The sequence below is a fragment of the Coccinella septempunctata genome, chromosome 5, assembly GCF_907165205.1.
Source record: "Coccinella septempunctata chromosome 5, icCocSept1.1, whole genome shotgun sequence".
NCBI classification, from domain to species: Eukaryota; Metazoa; Arthropoda; class Insecta; order Coleoptera; family Coccinellidae; genus Coccinella; species Coccinella septempunctata.
The window spans coordinates 33,601,167-33,615,689 of NC_058193.1; the positions used below are offsets into that span (position 1 = coordinate 33,601,167).

At 40.1% G+C, this 14,523-nt stretch overlaps 1 protein-coding gene across 1 annotated transcript in view; it reads right to left on the bottom strand.

The window, feature by feature from the left end:
• The window catches only part of LOC123314117, a 169,261-nt gene extending 156,546 nt beyond the window's left edge, over window positions 1-12,715 (bottom strand). Inside the window, exon 1 of the mRNA XM_044899235.1 lies at window positions 12,612-12,715. Within this exon, the coding sequence (XP_044755170.1) occupies window positions 12,612-12,621 (10 nt within the window). The 5' untranslated portion in view covers window positions 12,622-12,715. The remainder of the gene's footprint in view (window positions 1-12,611) is intronic.
• Between the last annotated feature and the right edge of the window lie 1,808 nt (window positions 12,716-14,523).

Consider the following 14,523-nt stretch of genomic DNA (forward strand, 5'->3'; position numbering starts at 1 on the left):
TGAGCTCGCCGAGGGAGAGAGGTCTAACTCTGCTCCCTCGACGAGCAAAGCGCCGCAGGCGTCCCTTCCCACCGGGGCTCTTCCCAAGGCTGGTAAAACGGCCAGGAAGGGGCCGGCGGTGGGAAGAAAGAAGTAAGCCGCAACATCTAGTGATGGCGCGGCTCTTCAAATGCCTACAGGCTAATGTGCAACATTCCAAGGCTGGATCTTACCTCCTTGGAAAACGAATCCTGGACGAGAGGATAGATATCGCCCTCATCCAGGAACCTTGGGTTACTTCCCGAGGCCGAATCAACGGCCTCAGTAACCTTCCTGGCAAGGTAATATCATTTGGATCTGGGGAATCACCCAGGTCCTGTATCTTTGTCAGGAACACTATTGACATTTTTGTACTTACAGGATTCTGTTCCAGAGATGTAACATCCATCCTGGTAAAACTTCCCATGGAAACGGGCACTAAAGAACTGGTCATCTGTTCTGCCTACTTCCCTGGTGATACCATGTTCCCTCCGCCAAATGAAGTGCGAAAATTAGTTGCCTTCTGCAGGGGGAAAAACCTTCAACTCCTCGTTGCTTGCGATGCCAACTCCCATCATACTACGTGGGGTAGCACGGACATCAACGAAAGAGGTGAGCACTTATTTGACTTCATTCTAGAAGAAGCGCTTTTTGTATTGAATCGGGGCTCTGTTCCAACCTTTGTTACGAAAAATCGGGCTGAGGTATTGGACATCACGCTCTGCTCGCAATACCTGAGCACTAAAATCACTGACTGGAGGGTTTCTGACACGCCCTCTGGCTCAGACCATAGAAATATTCAATTTAACATTGAATTAGGCGGTAAACCCATTCAGGAATATCGCAATCCCAGATTAACCGACTGGGATGGTTATAAACTATCCCTGCAACGGAATCTGAGATCCATCAACGTCAACGTTAACAATCATGAAGACCTAGAGAGGCTGGCCAACTCAATTGGCCAAGCTATAGTCTCGGCATATCATGAAAACTGTCCACTAAGAAAGAAATCCGACAATAGGAAAGTATCTTGGTGGAACTCTAAATTAGAGAAACTTCGTAAAGAGGTTCGGAAAAAATTTAACCGAGCAAAATCAGCAGGTGAGTGGGAAGTGTATCGTCAAATCCTCACCTTGTACAACAAGGAAGTAAGGAAGGCCAAAAGGGAGTCTTGGGAAAACTTCTGCAGCAGCATCGAAGATGCTGCAAGCGGGACAAGACTCCATAAAATTCTCTCCAGAGAACCGTCTTTGACGCTGGGATCTGTCAAAAGATCAGATGGCACCTATACGGCCTCTGGGGCGGAAACCCTTAAGATCATGGCTGACACACACTTTCCGGATCACGTGCTGATTGATTCCGCATCTGCGGAAGAAGGTAACTTCACCAGTCGCCTCAAGCGACCCAGCAAGGAATGCTGGAAATTTGTCAACAAACTTGTCACTGCGAGCGCGGTGAGAAGGGCAGTTTTATCCTTTCTCCCATACAAAGCGCCAGGTGACGACGAAATATTTCCAGCTCTACTTCAGCACGGACTGGAATTCTTAATGTCTTACCTTATTAGGCTCTTCAGATCCAGCTTGGCATGGAATTTTATACCATCCAACTGGAGGAAGGTCAAAGTCGTTTATATTCCCAAGGCGGGAAAAACAGACTCACAGCCTAAATCATTCCGACCGATCAGTTTAATTTCGTTCGTGATGAAAACTCTTGAAAAGATACTAGACGAGCACGTCAGAGAGGTGATTCTACGGAAGCATCCCCTGAGTGCTCATCAGTATGCCTACCAGAAAGGCAAATCCACAGATCTTGCCCTCAATAATCTTGTCGGCAGGATCAATGAATCTCTCAACTCCAGGGAGATTGCAGTGGCTGCCTTTCTGGACATTGAGGGAGCCTTTAATGCTGCCCTTACTGAATCTCTAGTGAGGGCTGCCAAGGTTAGAGGTGTCCCTCCTACCATATCGAATTGGATCAGCACTATGCTGAGCTCCAGAAACATCATAACCACGCTTTGTGGCGAAGCACTTAGATTCAAAGCAGGCAGAGGTTGTCCGCAAGGAGGTGTACTATCACCCCTTCTCTGGTCACTTCTGGTTGATGATCTAATTGCAATTATCAGCTCGCTTGACGTATATGTCCAGGCTTACGCTGACGACATAGTTGTTTTACTGGAGGGCAATGACGATGCAACCATCTCAGATGCTCTTCAGGAAACACTAACAGTAATTCAGGGTTGGTGTGATGGGGAGCAGTTAGGGGTGAACCCCTCCAAGACCCTGATTGTCCCCTTTACCAGGAGAAGGAAATTTCAAATCTTTCCTCCAACTCTCTACGGTAAGACCATTCCACTCGTAGAGGAAGCCAAATATCTAGGCATTACCCTAGATAGGAAGCTTCTATGGAACTCCCATGTGGAAAAAGTCGTCCACAAAGCCAGGCACTCCCTATGGGCCTGCCAAAGGATCTGTGGAAGGACATGGGGGATAGCGCCGAAGCAGCTCCGCTGGCTATACGTCACGGTGATCAGACCATTGGTCACCTATGGCTGTGTCGCCTGGTGGTCCTGCACTGAACGCGTTCTAACCCAAAACAAACTTACCAAACTCCAAAGAACGGCTTGCCTCATGATTTCGGGGGCATTCCGCTCTACTCCAACTTCGTCCATGGAGATGCTATTAGACCTCCCTCCCCTTCACATTTTTGTCCAGGGAGAGGCAAGACTAGCAACCCACAGGCTCCACCACCTCACCGTGAACGAGCCTGACAAACTCACTTTCGTGCCCAGTCGTCTGTCGGCCCAACTGGAGGCTGACGAGGTGATGGGCATGAGAACTGATCAAATTATCACAAGAACCAGCACCGAGGGAACATTCGTTTCTGTGATTCCAAGCAGGGACGAATGGCTCCATCACAAGGATTTCTATTTACAAGGACCTTGCTGGTTTACTGATGGCTCCAGAACCAGTCAGGGATCTGGAGCCGGAGTCTACAGCCGTAGACCGCTGACTAAACTCAGTGCTAGTCTGGGAAAGTCGGCGACAGCTTTTCAGGCAGAAATCTTCGCCATTGATCTGTGCGCAGGCCATTTGCTTGACAGTGGCTGGGCGGGCAGATCGATAAAAATCCTTACGGATAGTCAAGCTGCGATCAAATCTCTCGCGGCTGACAAATGCAACTCGGCACAGGTATTTGAGTGCAGATCTAAACTCACCAAATTGGGAAGTTTGAACAGACTGCAACTGATTTGGATACCTGGACACTCTGGCTTCAGTGGCAACGATGTATCGGATGCTCTGGCCAGAGAAGGCGCGACATCAACGCTTATTGGCCCGGAACCTAGCATAGGAATTCCCAATTCCTTAATCAGGGACCGAAACAACAGCTGGATAAGGCAAAAGGTCCTAGAGCACTGGCGCAACCGTCCTGGATTGCGACACTCGCATAGGGCTATTTCAGTGCCTCCCAGCCCATACACCAGTCGCTGGCTAGAATTTTCTAGAACTAATCTGAGATCCATAATAGCGGTTTTTACAGGACACTGCAGACTCAGAGCCCACCTCAAAAAACTCAAGATCGTCAACGACCCACTCTGCAGACTCTGCTTAGAGGAAGACGAAACAATTGAGCATATCCTCTGTGACTGCCCGGCGGCAGACAGGGTCAGACTCGGAGTTTTCGGCTCTCCGAAGATGATCCTAGAGGAACTCAAGAATCACTCCCCCTCCGATATCATCTCCTTTTTGGGTAGGATGGGACTAGAGGGAGAGATTTAGCTCTTTGAGCATGCTTGTGTGCTACAATAGACCGTTGGTCGCGGTGGCAGGTTTGGGTTAGTCCGTCCAACACACCCAGCAATCAGTAATCAGTAATCAGTAGTGGACCTCCATCATGGAAAAAATTGCTCAAGTATTCCTCCTGAACGATTTCCAATAAAACCGAAACATTTGAAGAATGTTTATAGGGAGGAAATGCATTTCCTCTGCTAGGAAATTCATTGCAAACGCACAGCTACTGTGTAGTTAGGCCGTGTAAGTAATTAGTGTTTATTCATGATCCTAAATGAATTGTTAATTTAGCTTATCTTAATGTTATGTCTTTCCTACCGCCATTAATCATGAGCGAATAATTCAGACGCTGAATCCGATCGACTTAAACTCAGGCATCTGAGTTTCCTGTAATAAATCGGGCAAAAAAAAATAGATAAGCGAAAGGGAATGTACTAGCTTATATGAGTATCCGGCAGGAATACTAGTTTGTTAGAACTAGTTGAAGTTGCATGGGACAGATCATGAATGACCACCAACAATTCATCATACAGGGTGTCCCAAGTTGAACACGCTTCTAATCGCTTTCAGGCATTGAGGAACTTTCACCAACGTGTGTAAACACTCGTGGCTCTGCAACAATTGCATAGTTTGACGTGAATTTTACGACAGATGTTGAGGGCAGTACTGCCAACTAACAGAATACTCATAACTTAACGCCAAGTTTGAATAAAAGAGTCAACTGTACCATTCGTATAACTGTTTCGAAGAGGAGCTTCTTCTTTGGGTTCACACCGATAAGTAGGCAGTACGTTGTCATGATTTACATGGACGTATCTTTTTCGGAAATAAAAGTACGATATCACGACCAGCATCCTATCCTACCTGAGCATCCGATTGACGAGTAGATAAGCGAAGAAGGTAAATAAACCGTACCTCAAGACCATATGCGTCTTCTGAAATACCGTTCTGTAAACTCCGTGGCTTCGTATTCTTCATCTCGTGGAATGTAAGTTTATATTTCCTTGCTATTGTTTCTTCGTTTCATATCGGAAACGAGTATATAAGTGTGACTAAACAAGAAGTGTAAGAATTAGTGAAAAAGTCAAAATAAAAAATTTCCAACAACAGTCTGTATCTTGAAAACAGATATATAGATGGATGAGGAGGAGCTTTCTTTACATTTATTCAACCCTATTAGGCTAGTAGAGACACCAAAATCGACCAATCATGAAGAAATTCCTCTCCTCGGAGCTGTGCTAAGGAGATTCTAAAATGTGTGCCCTAAAGCGGTGTTTTTGCGGTTTTTCGATCATATCTCTTGAGGGACTGAAAATTTCATAAAAACGGTTGAAGTGAAAGTTGTAGACGATTGAATTTCACGTCAAATGAGACCAAATTCATTCATTTTGGACTAGCCGTTTTCGTTAAACAAGTGCTCAAAGTTGATCAATTTTTTAGAATAATGAAAACTCGATCTGAATAAAATTTATTGAGTATGGAATTGAATCTTATCTTCACGTATTTCCAGATATAGATTACCAAAATACTGAGCACAATTACCATTCGAGAATTCCACGAAACGAGTGTAAATGAGCATTCAAACCGCAACCTCACGTAATGAACGTTTAACGTAGAACTGAAATCGAAGAGACACGAGGAATAAATTATTGTGACACAGTCGAAGTTTGGTAATTTGCTATTAATAGCTATGACCCAACTTTTTCTCCAAATCCTCCAAACGGCACGAGGTCAGGTATTTTTCGGAACATTTATCATCCAGAAATTAGCCACGCGGTTTTTAATGCCTTCGCATCGACTTTCAAACAAACGAAATGTTTCGGGCTATAAAATTTCGTTTTCTCCGACTTTTTTTTCACTCTCACGAGCATCATTCCCAAGGTTTAGAGCTCGCACGATGATTTATGGTGCGCGTAAAAGCGAAATGCGAAATTTTATGGCTTTCCTTCGATTTTCTCCGTCGGTTCTGTTGCAAGTTGGGAATGAGTGAAATTTTTTGTATCGCCACGTCTAAAGAGCAATTTATACATTTATACTTTGCCAAGTACAGGTTGAGGAAGAACTAATTGATGAATTTCGAAGGGTAAACTCGGTTTAGCTGTTTTAGGGGCAGGAAGGTGCGGAAGGGCTCTTTATGTTCCTTAGGGATCTACAGCCTGAATTGGAAAAGCTTGCTAAATACCGCGAGTGGCATCTGGTTCCAGCAGCATGGGGCTACAGCCCATACAGCTCGAATTTTATTAGCTATTTTCAGGCAGATGTTCTTGTGGCAACTTCCGAGGAAGATTTGAGCATCTGCGACATCTTTTTTGGGGCTACCTTAAGGACAAGGTCTTCAAACATCGTCCTCACAACCTGCCACAACTTAAGTTGCAAAAAACCGAAGAAATCTGGGCCATACTGCTCGCTACATACTGAAGTCAGTGTACGTTTGCTGATGGCCGCCATATTTTAGTTTAACTCGTTAATCGACTCTGCCGACTCTACCCTGTATACAGGGTGAGTCTTTGACTAGTACGATTATTCAATAATAGATTTTTGGGGTCAGAAGACACACTTTTTTTCTATACCGTTTTTCCGATTAGACCCTGATGAAAAGATATAGCCAATTTAAGTTTTCATCATGAGCTGTGCCACTCCTGGAAAAACGAAATAACCTCCAGAATAACTAGTTAAATCTGTGACCTAACTCATCTGTGGATCTTCCAAACAGAGCTGTATTCAGCCAAAGTACCCAATTTTTCAAATTTCACAGATACTTTTCAATTTTTGAACATCAAATTACTCGAAAACGGCGCATTTCACGAAAAAATATGAAGAATACTTTTATTTTACAAAACGTTAAAATATTCATTAGATAGTCTCGAACTTAGTTTCAAGAATTGGGTTCTTTGAATTTTTGGTATTTTTATGGTACGTTATGGTCATAATGAGAAAACTGGAAGACTTGGGTGATATCTTGTGGTCGAAAAAGATTCACAAAATAAATGAAAAACTACATACCGAAAATCATCTCATTCGATAAAACCGTTTGTGAGATAGAACTAAAATTAACATTTTTCTATGTTTCTTCAAGAGCCTGTATCTTTTAAGCCGAGCTGATTCTGAAAAAATGGTAGAGGAAAAAAGAGTTTCTTTTGACCCCAAGAATCTACTGTTAAAATATTCATACGAGTCAAAGACTCACTCTATTTTTCAATTTTTTCAATAATTCTCGTTGTATTAATAGAAAATTATTCTCTAATGGATATGAGATTGTTTTGCGGAAGTTTCCTCCCTACGTTCTCGTAAAATACGTAATGAATTTAACCATGTAGGCTGTATTTAATTTAATATGTCAAAAATCGGAGTGAAATCCATCAAGCTTCTTTCTTATAAATTACACGAGTGAATTCTAGGGAATTGAGAGCGAAATCTCCTACAGAGAAAAACCATCAAATTGCCCTCTTTCGACGTCAAAAACCCCGTCATCAAAACGTCAAACCATGTGTGCATTTCTAAAACCAGTTATTAAGCTCGATAGCAACGTACCTTTCGCTTTTTTTTCGAAATACGAACCGACCCGTAAATAAGGCTTGGGCGGAAAATTCAGGGAGGCATGCGATCATATAAAATTTCAATATGCCGGTCGTTTTTTCTGGACTCGGCGGAGATGCTGAGGTAATAAGAGCAAAAAAGGGCAGTTATAAATTTCAGCACTGAGGCTGAATGCCTCGTTTATTACGCCGGTTGACTTTTTCACGGATTGTAACTGCTCCGCAAGTTTTATCGAGGTTTTTATCGACTGCAATTAATTGGCTCCGAGAGTATCAGATGCAAACTTTCAATGATGGCGATGACCGAAGCTAAAACTTTCAGGATTCAACGAGAATCGAAGAAATCAGAAGACACCATCACTGACTCTTGAATATTTCAACATTTTTTCATGTATGGAGATAAAGAGTGTTCTTTTTGGCTGACAGAGTTGACCAGTCAATCAATCTTACTGCTCTTTTTTGTGTGGCATCCAAGAGATGCAAGTTTTTGGGTACTGACCCCAAATATAAGGGTAGTGTTAAAGTCCTAGTCTGATCTGAGCCATGTGCGCCCTAGTATCGGAATTTTGGTACAGGGTCTGTTGCTTATGGAAGCTGGACCCTTTGGAATTAATCAGAGGCACCATGTCTGCCATTTTTACACATAGAAAACGTTTGGAACATTATGGGAAGATACACCTTCCTCCAAAGACTCTAGCACTTCGATATGAGATCCAAGGAGCATTACACCCTGACCTGTTTTGTGTTTCATTTGTTAAAACAAGTCTACAAGTCAAAGACTCACCCTGTATATAGGGTCTGGCGTAATGAATAGATAATATGGAGCCTTCGGGTAGAGGACTCTTTGGCGGTTCAGAAAAATATAATTTACGTTCAGTAAAAGTGCCTTGGTTTTCAAGATATTGGAGATTTTCGAAAATTCAAGAGAATTACACCCTTCGCCACTCCAGGCAAGACTCCAAATGAAGGAATTTTTTCAAACTGTTTTTTGTAAAGTATTTCTGGATAGATGATCTATCGAATGTAATTCATTATTTTTGAGGCGCATGAATAGTTCTTCATGAAAAAAAGATCTAACTCAACCCTTCCGTTTTGCTTATTTTTTTTTTTCATAAGTTCAACCTAGACTGGTGTAAAAAATAAAATGGTTACCTGAGAGACAATGCTAGAAAAAACATGCCCGTTTCATTGAGATTCCGAAATGGTATAACTCTCTGTATTTTCAGCATTTAATACAAAATAAATTCCTATTGCAATCAGTTGAGGCCTAGTTTAATGTAAACACTGTTTCTAAAATTTTTAGCAGCTAAAATGAGAAATGCAAGCAGAATAAAGCAATCATCTATAAGAAGGTATAGAGCATGTACCTACTGAAGCTCATGGTGGTCTCTTAGAGCATCTTTTGTGAAATTTAATTCAATGAAACGATAGTCTTTTTAAAATTGTTGATATGCAATAAAGCTATGATTCATTAGAAAGTGTAGACTATAGAGCATGTATCAGAACTCATGGTGGCCAATTTAAGCATCATTTGTGAAACTTCATTCAATGAAACGTTATTTTAAAATTGTTATTTTGTCTCGTTTTCTTTTAATATTGAACCTCAACGTTGTGAAATCAATATTTTCAAGTTAATTTCAAGTTATGAATTAAATTTCAGCCTTTTTGTAACAAAGGTCTTGTGACTCAATGTAATTGGAATTAATTTTTAGCATTTTTTCTCAATTACAGTGCTAAAATTCACTTCGTTACTTGAAATTCGCTTAAAAACTATTAACTGTATAACTGTAGGACTTAATAATGAAAGAATAAGAGAGAAAAAACCAATTCTAAAATATCGTTTAATTGAATCGAGTGCTGCTTGCAAGTCTCATTTCTGTTGCTAAAAATTAAAGAAGAAGGCTTACATCAGCCTTGACTCATTGTAATAGAAATTTATTTTGTATTTAATGCTGGAAATAGAGTGAGTTATACCATTTCAGAATCTCAGTGAAACAGGCATGTTTCTTGCTTTGGCACTCAGGTAACCATATTATTTTTAACACCACGCTGGGTTGAACTTGGGAAAAAAATAAGCAAAACGGAAAATTTGAGTTAGACCTTTTTTTTATGAAAAACTATGCATGCGCTCCAAAAATAATAATTTACATTCGATAGCGCATCTATCTAGGAATACTATCCAAAAAACAGTTTGAAAAAATTCGTTCATTTGTAGTCCTGCCTGCAAAACGAGTGGGGAAGAGTGTTATTTCCTTGAATTTTCGAAAATCTCCAATATCTCGAAAACCAACGGACTTTTACTGAACATAAAATATATTTTTCTGAACCGCCATAAGGTCCAGGCACCATATTATCCATTCATTACGCCACACCCTGTATTTTTCCTCGATTTTTCTCATGAAATCCACCACCTATGTTCAAAGTTCCTTCGAATATTTAATCTCTCAAACAAATTAGTGTCCTGTAATTAAGCTAGATTTCCAGGCGTTTGGACTTATTCCCAGCAATCTGTCATGTGGAGTCCATTCCAAGCCATTTGAATGCGAAGACGTGGTAACATATTAAGCCCCCATGGTCTTCAGCTCGATTATATATCATTCTTAGTCGAATAAACCATCCACATCGAATCGGGATTTACTGTGATGAGTTCCCCAATAAAAGTAATGGGTTAAGCTTCCAAAAATGAAATATGAGATCGGTCAGCTGGAGAATTTCGAGTAGGTTTGATTGTGGTAGGTGTCTGAAAGTTGTTTCTTTGAGTCGTGATTGAGATTAAAGCAGTTTGGGGGTTGAAACTTGAAAGAATTCAATTTTACTTGAATTTGGGAGTCAGTTTCAGGGAAAGAATCCACAATTTCCTATTTAGAAGGATGCCAGTTCAAAGATTTACTGTTTCACCATTTACGTTGTGAGATATCTCTATGGAAACTACCATATTTTAAGAAATTCAACTTTGTATCTTCAGTTAGTCTTGATATCAAAATACCAAACAAATCAGGAAACTCCTGATTAACCAAAATCATCGATTCTTTCTGAAAGTTTTCCAGAAAGCCAAGATATCTTCTTGGTCAGAGCCTGACCTTTGACCGACCGTTTGTTTCCTCGAGTACCAATGCAGGGCTCTCGTTTGTGAACACAGATGTCCATAACGTTGAGCTCGTATAGTCATTTATCATTTAAGGAGAGCTATTTCACTTTGATCGTCGGATATATCTCTTGGACGTCGATGTCATTGAAGACGAAAACCGTTAGACAGGATGGTTGATTGAATGGAGAATTGAGATATCATGAATAATAGCGCAACTGTAATATTTTTTGTGGTACCGACGTTTGATCAGCTCCCACAAAATTCCGCTGGACAAAAAAGGATCTCAATTCTCGACACAAAAAATTATTATAATCTCAAAATAAACAATTATTTTCCTCGTTCATATTCAATCATTCTCGAAAAATTGAAAGATAGGAGTAGATTTTAACCCAATGCCTTCATAGTTTGGTCCCAAAGTAGTTAAAAGTCCTTGCTCTTTCAAATGAGAATACCCAAATTTTATGTCATAAGTATTCTGAATCTACATAAAATTCTGTTTTCGCAATACCAAATTGTCAAAACTTATCTGTGCTTTTTGATGTAGGCCACTTTTGCAGAAAACAGTTATAGATAATTTTTTTTATTGAATTCCAGAAGATTTTTCTAGTCTTATACAGTTTTTGGGATCACTTTACAGATGGCCCAAAATACACTGCAATTTTTCGAAAATGATCATCAAAAAATGCCCATTTCTTGTATATTCTTGATTTTTGGATGATTTTGAGTGTCTGAAAGACAATATAAGATTACACAATATGATCATAATCGATTTTACAGTTTAGGAATTGTGGGAATTTGAATATTATGGTATCTCATAAACTAGTACCTAAGAATTTTCTCAAATTTGATTTATCGCAATAAATACTGTCATTTAAGCGATAATTCATTCAAACAATGGCTCAATAAATTCAAACCTCAAAGTGAGTTAAAAAAAATTGAACAGTTGCGGTTAAACTTTCCCCAAATTCCTTATCGTCCTTCAAGAAACGAAACTTCTACCTTAATCACACTGAAAATTCATCATTACATTTATATAATACCATAATTTTTTTCAGACCCTATAATTCCTCCAAAAAGAAACCAATAATCAACGAAAATAACGATAAGATAATTTCACACTAAATTTTCTAGCTTGATCTAGCGTTGAAGTCTCCGAGTTTCCCGTCTAACCCATCATCGAGATCTCCTCAAAATCATCGGAATTAAAGCTAATTTCTCCATTGTCACAACGCTCAACGCACGCTCGATGTATTCTGCTTACATAATCTCAATTTTATTGGATTGTGTCGATTTTTTGCAAGACTTTACGGACATCGTTTATTACTGTTTCGTGCAGTCCCAATCATTGGAGACTTCGAGAACATTTCCCAATCTTTCACATGGAGATTTGTGTGAAATTGGTTAAATTGACGGATAATTTCATTACTCTCGTACTCGTTTAAAAGAGGCTCAATGCCAACCTATAAATAATTAATTGATATATGTTGATTACGTAACAATAATTGTCAGTATTGCATTCAGACTTCTCAATGGATATTGATTAGGGAGATGCTTCAATTTCACCCAGATTCTGATAAATGAACAATAAAACCACCCAAAAATTTGATTCAATTTTGCTGAATGTTAGTAGCAAGAAAGTCAGAAGAAGATTCCAACATGTCACACAGATCCTCGAGGAAAGTCACTTTCGAAATACTCCAAAAGCATCCGTTGTTGTTCAGTTAAGGTCACCATTAGTCCGAAATTGAGGTCGTCTGGTATTGCACTCAACATTCACTCTCAAAGGATAGCCTCAACAGTGTTAAAATTTTTCATTATCGAGAAAATTATTATTGTGGAAGATTATTGAAATTTCTTTGAGGCAAAAAGCGTTGAAGCTATCTTTTGGAGGTGTGATTAGGTCGATTCTTCTGGGGTTGGAAACACAAACACTTTTCGCAAGCACTGTTCAGTATGGCACTTCAATGGTCGGTATTCTCAGTTCTCAACACTTCACTGGATCCCGAAGAGGAGGTGCAATGTTGGATTCTTATCTGGTTGGGTTAGTATTATCCTTTTTTGTTCAGCTCGTGGAAAGACGCAAGAGGATCAGCCGGGTGTGAATGAGAAAAAATTAAGGGTACAATTCCAATCCCTGGCGTCTTTCCAGAGCGGGGTTGAACCCTCCGATGCTCCACTTACCAGTAGCCATGGCTAATGTCTGCCAGGGCAAATACGCCCTAAAATCACTCCACGGTCGAGTGTTCTCGCACGACTTCTCACTCAAAAGTCTTGTCGTAGACTGGAGATAGAGAACGCTAAGTCCGGTGGGTTCGGATTCTAGCGGCCGTGAGACTGGTCTCGCTATTGGTTGCGCGGGCAAATCTTGAGCAACCGGAGTCAGTGCGAGGACCTTAGCTTGGCCTACGGATTTCTGCACATAGTGCAGCGTCGCTCCGGGGACGCCTTGGCGCCTGGGTGCAAGGTGGAGAAGGCAGATGTAACGCCGTATGGATGCTGGGTTCGGTGGTACTTTGGAGCGTAATTGAGAGCGTTTAGGTATCGTGAATCTTGCCCAGAGCATCGCTTGTTGATGGTTTAAATTTTTTTGGTGGAGTATTTTTGGAATTTTCAGTGGAACTTCGATGTTTGCAATCAAGCGGTCATATTTATGAAAAAATAAACGATTTTATGGATAATCGTTTAAAATTTTAGATGTAATAAGTGTTGTTGCAATATCAGTGGAGATGGGAATCTTGTATGGAAGGATTCTTGAAAAAACCGAGATAAAAGCTGAATGCTGGGCTAAAAATCAACGTTTGGTGAATCCAGATAGATTTCGTAGCTAAAATTAAATATCTATAGAGTCATTCGGGGCAACTGTGCGCACTTTTGCCTTTCAAGCCATACCCTGTTTCAAATATTGAAGCTGGGAAAATTAAAGCATATTCATAAGATAGAGAATTTTCTAATCTATAATATAAAAAAACATCAAAAAGCAAACAAACAAAAACGTTTTCTTTCCGCAAAAAAAAAATTAATAAAGAAAGTCGGAGTGCGTTCACATGCCCCGTATTGCGGGTAAGTGTGCGCACCCTCACGGGGTAAGTGAACGCAGTGCTTAGTGAACCACACAATCAAAACAAATTACAAAATAATGTCATCAAAATGTTACAATATTAGAAAAATGCTGTTTATTGTCAATACAGAAGCGCCTTTTTACAAGCAGTGCATTATTGTTCGTGCCACAATTCTTGGTGAACACAACACTTGATACATTCCCTTTTTGGTGGCTCTTCATATTTTTCTGAACAAATAGGACAATATTGATCGAGTCTTAACCAAGAAAATCAACAATGTCATAATTTATTCCTCACTGAACTAATGCCCATATAATGAATCTATGCGCACACTTACCCGCGCACACTTTCCCCAGTAAGCCAAAATTTGAATTGACGTTCTTATAGAGTTGAGCAGCTAAAAGAACCTAACATTTTTTATTATATATTTAGATTAATATTCCCATAATCGAATAAAATATTGTTTAACAATGAGGGACTCGGAACTTGGACCTGCCAGAATGTGCAGAGACGCTGAAAATTAACAAGAAAACTAGTGAATTTGATTGATTGCAAATAAAAAGTTAAAGAAACGTGGCACGGCGCACTCCTATGAAAAACTAATTTGGCGATTCTGCGCCCTTGCTTCACCCAAATAAACCCCTCTTTCATACATTGCATAGTCGAGATATACGCACTGCGCACACTTACCCACTGCGCTCAGTTACCCCGAATGACTCTACAGGGTATTTTACGGGCAATTGGCCATAGACTGACGGTGAATGGAGATCATCTGAGCCTTTCAGAAAAATTGGTCCTTTTTCTTCTATGTTTCGAAGCTACAAGGTGATGTATGGATTTCTTATTGAATTTTGGGGTCTTTAAGATGAGATTTCTGTTGTCTACTAATAACTCTTTCAAATGTCATGATCAAGATCTATGTTTTCTGGATCAGTTGAAAATATTTTGCGTCCAGAATTTAAGGAATAAGATTTTGTAAGCAGATTCGATTTTCACTTCGTAGGCATACTTTTTCCCAAAAGTGAAACAAACGA